Source organism: Vombatus ursinus, unplaced genomic scaffold (assembly GCF_900497805.2).
Source record: "Vombatus ursinus unplaced genomic scaffold, bare-nosed wombat genome assembly UNPS02012958.1, whole genome shotgun sequence".
Classification (NCBI taxonomy): domain Eukaryota; kingdom Metazoa; phylum Chordata; class Mammalia; order Diprotodontia; family Vombatidae; genus Vombatus; species Vombatus ursinus.
This window is the reverse complement of record NW_020952736.1, coordinates 1,484,867-1,496,195: the sequence shown is the minus strand read 5'-3', so window position 1 is coordinate 1,496,195 and position 11,329 is coordinate 1,484,867. Positions and strand designations below refer to the sequence as shown.

The 11,329-nt window shown below is 44.2% G+C and overlaps 1 protein-coding gene across 1 annotated transcript; it reads right to left on the bottom strand.

Moving 5' to 3' along the window:
• Positions 1-265: 265 nt before the first annotated feature.
• LOC114040327 (keratin, type II cytoskeletal 2 oral-like) lies at positions 266-8,144 on the bottom strand. The gene is made up of 9 exons (XM_027858402.1): positions 7,608-8,144; positions 7,209-7,429; positions 6,201-6,261; positions 5,052-5,147; positions 4,202-4,366; positions 2,482-2,607; positions 1,705-1,925; positions 1,162-1,196; positions 266-531 (listed from the first exon to the last, which is right to left on the bottom strand). Exons 1-9 carry the CDS (start codon positions 8,142-8,144, stop codon positions 266-268), a joined length of 1,728 nt encoding a protein of 575 aa, XP_027714203.1.
• Between the last annotated feature and the right edge of the window lie 3,185 nt (positions 8,145-11,329).

The window sequence follows — 11,329 nt, the reverse complement described above, 5'->3', positions numbered from 1 at the left end:
GAAGAACCCCAACTCATATCACAGAAATCTCAGATTTGGAGAGGACCACATAGGTCATCTAGTCCAATGAATACATGAAACAGCAATCTCTTCTGCAATATCCCTGACAAGTGAACATGAAAATCAAATTCTCCCCCAGTGCTTTAGCCCACCAAGATGCTGAGATGCATGATGGTTCCAAGGCCAAAGAAGACTCATCTCTCAGACTCTGCTCTTGATCCAGAGGGCAGGGAGGGGAGCAGGGAGCCAGGGCAGAGGCTAAGCCTTAATACTTGATCATGGAGCGTTGGCTGCTGGTGGTAGTCTGGACAATCCTGGCTGCACGTAAGCTGCCACTCTCTCCAGAACTCTGGTCAATGGTGACTCTTCTGCTTCCAGACTGGGAGCTCTGGCCAGTAATCACAGTGTGGTCTCCACGATTGCCAGAGCCAGAGCCTGAGATGCTGCTTCCTCCAGTGCCCTGTCCACCTCTGCTTCCTTCTCTGGAATGGCCTCCAGAACCAGTGCTGGTACTAGTGTTGCTGACTACAGCTGCAGAAAAGATAGATCAGGGGTCACCTATGCCCTGAGCTGACAGCTGGCTGGAGAAGTAGCCCCAAAGTCATGAGCACTAGGGTGCTCATTGGGACAGAAGTGTAAAAAAGAGGAAACACACCTTTGAGATCTGAGAAAGGATGCAGAGACCCACACATACATACACATCTCCAGTATAAAAACAGAAATGGACTCAGCCAGACATAAATCTAGACATCAGGGTTGGAGAGGGATGGATAGGGGGAACTACAGTTAGAAAGGACTAATCGTCAAAAACTTCCTAAAAATGGGAAGTGAGAAAAGTACTTTCAAATCTCTCCACACCAAGGGTGGATAATTCCAAGTGAGCCTTGAAAAGTATAATCTCATCTTAGATTCAAGAAGATTCAGTCTTCACCTCAATGACATCTTGCCCTGTGTGACTTGGGAAGTCAACCAGAAGGCTGTGATTCCTTTTGGACACCTCAAAGCCCCAAACCTACCTGCCAAGGATGGAACTTAGTAGCTAAAAACAATTAAAGCATTGAGGGGAGGATTTGTGAATGAACTAACTGAAGGTAACAGAGCTTTGTGGTCTCAAGGAGAATGTTATTTCAATCAAAAAAAGAAAGGGAGTAAGATACTTACAAATACATACAGTGTTTTGGCACTCCCCAGACATTCTGTTTAGAAAGAAAAGCAAATATCAGGAGAACAAAAAACTTAGCTGGGAAAGAATTAAATATTGGCCAGACTTGACTCCTAAAACTTACCAGAGAGAGGCAAAGTGGTTTATTAATGTATATTTGGTATATAATAATACATATATACATTATAATACATTATGATATACTATATACTATCATATATTACATATAGTAATATGTATTTATGTAAATAACCATAGAAATGAAGATAGAAGACTTGGGCCCAAATCCCAACTCCTATATTTACTAGCTTCATTCACTTAGGCAACCTCTCTGAGACTCAGTTTTCCCTTCTGCACAATGAGGGGTATAAAACTCATATTTCTACTTCTTAGGATTGTTGGGAGGAAACACTTTGTAAAATATTACGTAAACATGAGCTGTTGCTATTGTGATGGCAATCCAGGATGTAGATAATAAAGAGATGACTGATTGATTTCTAGAGCTGAGTTTCAACCCAGCATCCTTTCCTGATATCTCTCACCTGCACTCCTCACTTTCCAGGAGCTTCTTGTAGGTGGCAATCTCAATGTCCAGGCCCAGCTTGATGTTCATCAGCTCCTGGTACTCCTGGAGCAAGTGGGCCAGGTCCTCCTTGGCTTGCTGCAAGGCTTCCCTGAGCTCAGCCAGCTTAGCCTGGGCATCCTTGAGGGCAAGTTCCCCACGTTGTTCTGCATCTGCGATGGCCGTCTGCAGGCTGGCATTCTTTGGAGAGGGAGAAGGGACTGTGAGGTCCTTGCAGCAGCCCTCCTGTTCCCTTGCCTCTGCCCTCTGGAAGAATCTATCACTTATGTAGCTGGATGATCTCCCTCCACCATCTTGGGACCAGCCTTGATAGTCATTCAGGGATTACCTATTCCAGCTGTTGACGACTGACCAGAGTGTATATTTCAGAGACCATGTGAAAAGCTATCTTTGTACATCTTTTCAGGAAAAAGAAGAGGCACCCATAGTCCCAGGCCCTAGAAACCCTATCCTATCCTAGTAAAGCTATGAGAACATTGTCCCACAGGGAAGGCAGGAGAAAAGGGAACAGTAGTGACAGGGAACCCAAGCTCCCCTTTAACCCTACACCATACACTGTTGTCCACTAGCTATTGCACAGAATCTCCCCAAGCATGAGATCCCTCCCTCTGAAAGTTCTTCCCAGAGCCTGGGAAATCTGTCCAGCTTGTTGAGTCCAGGCTATGGCCCCATGGTTGTCAGAGAGGGAACCCTACTTACGCATCGCCTCTCAGACCTGAGAGGAGTTGCTCCCTACCTGCTTCTTAATGCTTTCTATCTGAGCCTGCAGCCTCTGGATCATCCTGCTGAGCTCAGCAATCTCACTCTTTGTATTCCTCAGGTCATCCCCATGCTTGCCAGCTGTGATCTCCAGCTCCCCAATCTGAAGGGGGGAGGGGAGAGAAAAGAAGAGTTAGCTTCAGGTACTCAGACATAAGAGGAAAGAGAAGCAGAGAAGGAACTGATCAGATTAGGTCCAGGGATGTTCACACTGGAAATTTAAAGTAGGAAGGTCACATATACAGGCACATAGTTGCCCCCTTAAGCTCTAAAACAATGGGGGCAGCTGGGTGGCTCAGTGGATAGAGCATAGCCCTGGATTCAGAAGGACCTGAGTTCAAATCTGACCTCAGACACATAACACTTAACTAGGTGTGTAACCCTAGGCAAGTCACTTAACCCCACTGTTTAGCCAAAAAAAGAAAGAAAGAAAGAAAAAGGAAAAAAAATCTGAAACAATGGATCTTGAGCGCCCTAATGGGAGATATTACCCTTCCCTCTGCCAAGCTTACCCCCAAATTTCCCAGTGAAATTCACTAGTGGTGGGGAGTTGGGGGTAGACAGTTGGGAACTATTCTGTTCCCTCCAAACTGATAGTATGAGATCATGAGCTCCTTGAAGATGGATTGTTGATTTTCAGCTTTGTATACAAAGGACACAGCAGGGACAGTTAGGTGGTGAAGTGGATAGAGCACTGGCCCTGGAGTCAGAAGACCTGAGTTCAAAGCAGCCTCAGACACTTAACACTTACTAGCCGTGTGACCCTGGGCAAGTCACTTAACCCCAATTGCTTCACCAAAACAAACAAACAAAGGACACAGTAGGAGCTGTGTACTTTAATAAAGACCCAGGATCCAAAACAAGGGAGATGGTATTTCTGCTGTATTTAGCCACATGTGAAGCATTGTGTCCAGTTCTGGGTGCTCTATTTTAGGAAAGACAGTGACAAGTGGGAGCTTACCCACAGGAGAGTGAAGAGAATGAATGACCATGCCAAACTCAGAGCTGTGGAAGGAACTGCGGGTGGGGGTGGGGAAGAAAGAATCCTTGAAAAGAGCAGTAGAGAGAGCATGCTAGCTGTCCCCAAGGATTTGCAAGGCTGTCATGTGGAAGAGGCTTCTTCTGCTTGGCCCAAAGAGCAGAACTAGGAACAGTAGGCAGTTTGGTACTGAAATGGAATGGGACTTAGACTCAGAGGACCTGCATTCAAATCCCAACTCTGTTACTTGAATGCCTGTATGACCTTAATTTCTCTGTACCTCAGTTTCCTCATCTGTAAAAATGAAAAAGTTGGACGCGATGACCTTCAAGGTCCGTATATGTTACAGAAAGATGAGGAAAACTTCCTACAAATAGAGCTATCCAGTAGTAGATTTGGTGGCCTCGGGAAATAGTGGGTTTCCCTTCATTCTGTGTCTTCCAATGGAGGCTAGATACTGTCTTGTTAGGGATTTTGTAGGAAGTGTTCTTTTTTTAGGGAGCAATAGCCCTTCGTAAAGGTAGACCTCTGAGGTCCCTTCCAACTTTGAGATTGCATGTTTCAGTGAAATGTTGAATTGAATTGAATTACTTGTGTTCTCTGAAAAGTGGAACAAGAGGAAGAGCCATAGAAATGATGACTAAAGAGGGAATAGATCCAAAAAAACAGAATTGGTGGGGCTCAAGCAGATTTGGGGGTGGGGGGGAGCTTTGCTCACCTTGGACTGGTACAGGGCCTCAGCATCAGCCTTGCTTTTTTGGGCCATCTCCTCAAACACAGCCTTGGCCTCGGCAATGATGCTGTCCGGATCCAGATTTCGGTTGTTGTCCATGGAGACAATCACAGAGGTGTCACTCGTTTCTGACAGCACCTTGGAATACTCCTATGCACACAGAGGAAACAGTTGCCTTATCACCCCCCCCCCTCCAGTTCTCCATGACATTCTCCAGGGGTGGGGAACCTGTAGCCTCAAGGCCACATCTGGCCCTCTAGGTCCTCAAGTTCCGCCCTTTGACTGAATCCAAACTTCATAGAACAAATCCCCTTAATAAAAGTATTTATTCTGAAAACAAAGAATGGATGGAGAAGGTACTTTTATCTCACCTTTCTAAAGCCCCTTAGGGCTTACAAAACACTTTTTCCACAACCTTGGGACCCGGAAAGCAACCCAGGAAATGGAGAATAGATAGGAGTAGGATTGACTTCCAGCAGAGAAACAAAGAATGACCCCTTTCTAATGCCCCTTAGGGCTTATGAAACACTTTCTTCACAACAGTGGGAGGAGGAGAGGAGTTGCCCACAGCTGTGCAATTAGTGTCTAGCAGAACTTGAACCCAAATCTTCGGGGCTTCATTACACCATGTTATAAAGGAGAGAAGTTGGGGAAATATGGGAGGAGCGTTAACAATTCTTTTCATCTAGAGATGTTTATGAGTGGCTTGCAAGCCCTGACTGTAGTTGAGAATAAGGATGGTTCATTATCTAATTTATGGGGGGAAGCATTCCTCAGCTACTCTCCCACCCACCCACCCAATGCCAGAGAAAGCAGAAAGGACACAGAGCCTTACAGCTTCATAGAGAGTCTTCAGGAAGCTGATCTCATCTGACAGGCTCTCTGCTTTGGCTTCCAGGTCCACTTTGGTCATGTAGGAAGAATCCACATCCTAGGAGAAATTATTGCAAAACCACATTATTAGGATGTCACACAGGTTATTTGATTGAATCTCATACCAAGTCCATGCTAGTAGGGATGGTGCGTCTATTTTCACACTGGTTTTGCTGATGAGGAATGTGAGGTTCCAAGAATATTAAATGACTTACTTAAGAATGTATAAGTAGTCAAGATGGAACTCTAAGGGGCCTTAGGGATCATAGACTATAGAGTTGGACGGGTCTGCAGAGATCATCTAGTTCAACCTTTCATTTTACAGTTGAAGAAACTGAGGTCCAGAAAGATCAAACTACTTATTTGCCCAAAGTCACACATGTAGTATCTGAAGTGAGATTTGAGCTCAGATGCTCTGCCTCCTGAGTCAGTGGCCCTTCCACTCTTCTACAAGATCATCTGGTCCAAAACATCTCAAGTCCTAACATCTTGAAATTAGCCTTTGCAAAGTATATCACGATCATTTCTTCCAATGTGATATTTATAATTATAAATATAATTGGGACTATATAGTTAAAATTATAAATGGGACTTATATTTTGAAAAACTCAAGGCAATTTGGAAGAAGTTGAGCTTGACCCTCTCTTTCCAGGAGTAGCTCAGTCACAGACAGAACCAGTTACATTAACCCTTTCAGAATCATGGTGCTAGACAGCGGTGTTCTTAAAGGGTCCACAGGAACAGATTTCCAAAGCATGTGCATTACTCGCTTAGTACAGTGCTTGGCACAAAGTAGGTGCTTAATAAACGTTTATTGAATGAGTGAGTGAGGCACTAGAAGGACCAGTCTCCCTGTTGTAATTTCTCCCCATTTTAGAGAATCACCTGGTCCTTTCCAGAGACCACCACAGAGAAACAACAGATTGACTCCAGAAGCTTCACCCGTGACATCATGGGAATTTGGTCTGCTCCTTGAGTGAAAGTTGTTGGATTCTGTCCAGTTGGGCCCAACCCAGCACTAAAAAGTTAGTCATGTTCCCACCACCACCACCACCACCCACCCCAACCCCACAACAAACCCAGACCTGCTCAGCCTCGTCGCCCAGTTTACCTTTTTCAGCACCACAAAATCATTCTCAGCTGTGGTTCGCTTATTAATCTCATCTTCATACCTGCAGGAGATAGGGAAAGGGGTGGAGAAATGAAAGGAGTGGAGAGGAAAAGATAAAGGATGAGAGGAGAAGAGGGAAAAGAGGAGAGGACAAAGGAGAGAAGACAAAGAGAGGTGAAAGATCAGGAGAAGAGGGGACAGGTCAGGAGAGGAGAGGACAGGTCAAAAAAAAGAGAGAATACAAGAGGATATGACAGCACAAGAGAGGACAGATTAAGAGAGAGAGAGGAGAGGAGAAAAGAAACCTAGCTCAGTGAAGCTTTGTATGATTTGCATCTACACTAGCTTAGGAAATGTCCATCCTAGCATCTGTATCGGTGTCCTGGGGCTGGGTTTTCGGGTCTGTCTTTCAATCCCCTAACACGACAAAAATTAAATGGGATTATTATCTGGTAATTCAGACAAAACCAGGCTTACAGATAGACCCTTTGAATCACTGGGGCCTTAAAAGTTCATTGTACACACACTACAGACCTCTAATGCCTCTTACATCTCCTTTTCGAACACTTAGGCACAAGCTTGCCCATTCCCTCATGCCAGGATTTTCCTTTACACATTAGCCTGTGTCCCTGTCCAGCCTGGTTCTCCTCTCTGTTTACTTAAATGCTCCCAACTGCCTCCCCCTCACGCCAGTTTGAAATTATGACATCCTAGAGTTGGAAGGACCCTCAGAAGTGACTGAGAACAACCACTACCTCAAATATGAGCCTTCAACATCTCTAACAAGTGGTCATCAGTGCTACTTCTTGAAAATATGCCAGTTCATCAAGGGGTAAAGCTTTGAAATTGAAACCTCCTTTGCTTCTAGCCTGCATCCTACAGATCTTGGAAATAAGGATAGAAAACGTCCCCCATTTTAGGGTCTTATCCACTATTTGATGTGAGCCATGACCACCCCATTAATTACAGGGGCAGGTGACTGTTCCTTTGGCTGCCTCCATCACTCACTTTTTCTTGTATTCCTCCACCAGGTTCTGGACCATACTCAGTTCTCCCTCCAGGCTGCTCCTTTCCCTTAGCAGCCCATCCAGGTGCAACTGGAGGCAGTTGATGTAGGACTCAAAAAATGGTTGCAAGTTATTGGAACTGGAGCTGGAGCTCTCTGTCTGCTGTTGCAAAAGGCTCCACTTGGTCTCTAGAACCTTGTTTTGTTGCTCCAAGAACCGAACCTGTAACCCAGTAAGAAAAAAGGAGGTTGGGTGACCCCAACTCAAGTCTCTTCCTCCCAGGGATCACCAAACCTACAGTGTTAATTTTCAAGACATTCTTGAGCCCAAGGTCAAGAGAAGTCTCAGTGGGCTCCATCATTCTCTACCTCCAAACCAATACGTAGCCACAAACACTCACCTTGTCGATGAAAGTAGCAAATTTGTTATTTAGGGTTTTAATCTGCTCCTTTTCTTGGGTCTTCACCACCCCAATCTGGGGGTCAAGCTTCACGTTGAGGGGCTGCAGGAGACTCTGGTTGATGGTCACTTCTTGAATGCCAAGGGGAAAACCACCGGAACAACCGAAACCACTGGATCCACCTCTGATACCGCTGAATCCTCCTCCAAAGCCACCAGTTTTACCTCCAAAGCTGTAGGATCCTCCTCCAAAACCACTGCCCATTCCTTTCCCACCAAAGCCACCACTCTGGCCACCACAGAAGCTGGGCCCAGCCACACTACAGGAGATTTTCTTGCTTCCTCCCAGGTTATACATGCTTCTGCTGCCAAATCCCCCACCTATCATGGCACAGGTAGTGGCCATGCTCATCCCTCCTGATCGGGAGGCAGACTTGGATCTCCTAGAGCTGGTGTGGCTCTGACCAGAGATCGTGGCAGAGCATCCACTGAAGCCCTTACTGGTCTGAGACGACCGGGTAAACTGATGACTCAGCATTTCGTTAGGATGGAGGAAGACGACAGAGTTGAGAAGCAAAGGAAGAGCAAGAACCTACTAAGATAGTGGACTGGAAAGGCCCTTTTTATAGAGCCCAGGAGAGTCAGTGAATTAATCTGGAGCCTTCCTGGGCTTTGTTCTCCCGACAAAATAGGTCAATGGTTCAAATATGAAGCTCACCACTGCCCTAATCTCCAACTCCCCAGCTCAGTGCCTTTTCCCCCCAATTAGTTTTGGTTTGTCTCCACCAAACTTGAAATTTGTAGGCTCTCCTTTTGATGGGTAAACTTATTCCTTGCCAGAACCTGGCCCAACCCTAGAGCCTCAAGGCACTAGCTCCTTAGGAGGCAATTAGGTGACTTGTGCCTTACTCTCTTCCTCAGGAACCTGGTTGATCTATTCCCATCACTCAGTCCTTGACCTGATAGAGCTGGTTCACAAGAGAACTTGAGGTGCTCTGGGAGGATGAAAAAAGTGGAACCTTCCTTAAGGCCACTCCCTCAGGAAACACCATAATGCTCATATTGCTATAGCACCTCAATGGTTAACGAAGTACTTTCCTATCAGCAGTACTGTGAGATATGTAATGCAAGTTCTGTGATCACCGTGGTCACAGATGAGAAAACAACAGCCTGAGGAGATTAAGAAACTTGAATAAAAGCACATAACTGATAAAGAGCAGAGTCAGGACTCGAACCTAGGTCTCCTGGTACCAAATCCAGTACTTCTCACTGAACAACAGGGGAAGCAACTCAGCCAGGATTATACAGTTAGTAAATGTCGGACCTGGGATGTAAATCCATATCTCCTAACTCCAAGTTTAGCTTTTATTCCACTCAACTACACAGGTTCTATGTCATTCCCCCAAAGAAAGAACTAGATAACATGTTCAAAAGTACACCAAATAACCCTTTTTTCACTTTTCCAAGTGGGAGAGAGAATAGCTATGGAATGGTAGATCATAGTGCTCCAGGCCCTTCCCAGGTTTCATTTCAATGAATTCACCATTGGAGTCTGTTCATTTGAAAGTCATCAGTACTCACCACAGTTCAGTGGGGAAGGAAGGAAGGAAGGAAGGAAGGAAGGAAGGAAGGAAGGAAGGAAGGAAAGGAAGGAAGGACTACATAATAGAAATATATATACAATCCTCTCCTGATCTACAATGTATATGAAAAGATTCATTTTTATGAGGTGTTTGCTAAGTTTAGATTAAAAAATAAAAAAGAACTTTTTAGCAAAGTACTGTGTATCTTGGAAGAGAGTCTTGATTCTGAATGTAAAATCTAAATCTCAATATGGACAGTAATTCCAAAAGTAATCACATGCCAGTTCCTAAACAAGGTGCATTATATGACAATATATATAATAGATTGCATAAATTAGAAAGGTAGGTGGCACAGCAGATAGAGCATGAGGCTTGGAGTCAGGAAGAGCTGAGTTTGATGCTTGCCTCAAACACTTAACAGCTGTGTGACCCTGAGCAAGTCACTTAACCTCTCTGTGTCTCAATTTCCTCATTTGTAAAATAGAGATAATCACAGCACCTACCTCACAGGGTTGTTGGGGATCAAATGAATTAACACATGTAAAGCACTTGGCAAACTTCAAAGCATTGTTTACATGCTAGTTATTTTTTTAACTATTATAGGTAGAGAAGTTCCTTCAGTAAATTATTTTTGTTCTATGAATGATCCTTTCAAAAGCTCATATTAACTCAACATCAACTTTAAAAGAAAAAAAACACCTCTGTGGGCTTCTGTTTCATCAGCTATAAAATGAGAACTTTGGACTAATTGATTTCTAAGGTCCCATTCAATTCTAAATCTACAATCTTACGAGTTCAAACTATTTCTAGCTCTGTTCTCATCTCTGCCTCAGTCTCTGTGTCATCTGTATGTTTCCTATCTTCTCCAATGGTCAAGGTGTTCTGGGAGTCGGGTAGGGGGCTCCTCTTGCTGAATCCCTATCTATACTCAAAGATAAGACAGGGCTCTCTCCACACATAAAGATCAGGAAGGGCTGGTGACAACTGACTAATTGAAATTGCCAAAAATCTCCTACTTCATAGTCTCTGTCATGTCTAATGTACTATCTCAGATGGATGAGCAACACAATCTGTTCTTGCTTATTCATGTTAATTGGAGGGAGCACCAGCATGAGTGATACCAAACAACCAGTCATCTGGAAACCATTTTGATTTGGCCATGGGCTCTCAGACCCTCACCTGAACACATGAACATGCCCCAACCTTCTGCTGACTTGGTTCTTCTGTCCACAGCCTGAAACTCATCAGGGTCATACAGAGGAGGCCATAACAGATAAAGGAGAGCTGATATCATTAGGAATAGAATTTATATTAGAGGTAAGAGAGGGCTTTAGAACTGATGATGTAATTTCCTTCTTTGAAAGTTTGGGGGCAGCTAGGTGGCACAGTCGATAGAGCACCGGTCCTGGATTCAGGAGGTCCTGAGAAATCCAGCCTCAGACACGGAACACTAGCTGTGTGACCCTTGGCAAGTCACTTAACCCCATTGCCTAGCCCCCAAAAAAAATGTTTAGAGAAAGGGAAGAGATATCAGGGAATGGTTAAAGTGAATCAGCCAAAAGGCATTTCAGTATTTACTATGTGCCAGGCACTATGCTAAGCCCTGAGGATACAAGGAAAAGTAAACTAGATCCTCAAGGAGCGTGCATTCTAATAGGGCAGATAACATGTAAATAAAACTAGATACATAAAAGATATACTGTGTGGATAGAAGGTAATGTCAGAGGGAAGGCACTAGCAACTGGGAATGGGAGGAAAGACTTTCTGCATTTGAACTGAGTCTTAAAGGAAGCCAGAGAAACTGAGGCAAAACTTAGGAGGGCAGAACATTCAGTTATGGAGGACAGCCAAGGTAAAAAACACAGTGTTACTTTCAAGGAACTGCAAGGCCAGTAGCATTGGCCAGAAGTCAATAACAGAAATCAGTAACACAATAAAGTGTGGAGAGGGAAGAAAAGTATTAGAAGACTGGAAAGGGAGGTAGGGCCAAGTCATGAAGACCTTTAATGTCAAACAGAAGAGATTGTATTTTATTCTATGGCAATAAAAAATAGATAGATAGATAGATAGATAGATAGAAGAAAGAAAGAAAGAAGAAAGAAAGAAAGAAAGAAAGAAAGAAAGAAAGAAAGAAAGAAAG

Bases quoted from the DNA above. Each gene is read 5' to 3' on its own strand.
- LOC114040327 (XM_027858402.1), bottom strand. From the start codon at position 8,144: ATGCTGAGTCATCAGTTTACCCGGTCGTCTCAGACCAGTAAGGGCTTC. The intron at 2,608-4,201 runs GTGAGCAAAGCT...TCCCCCCTTCAG, and splicing joins AGGCCCTGTACCAGTCCAAG to ATTGGGGAGCTGGAGATCAC. The intron at 532-1,161 runs GTAAGTATCTTA...TCTTTTCTGCAG, and splicing joins CCAAAACACTGTATGTATTT to CTGTAGTCAGCAACACTAGT.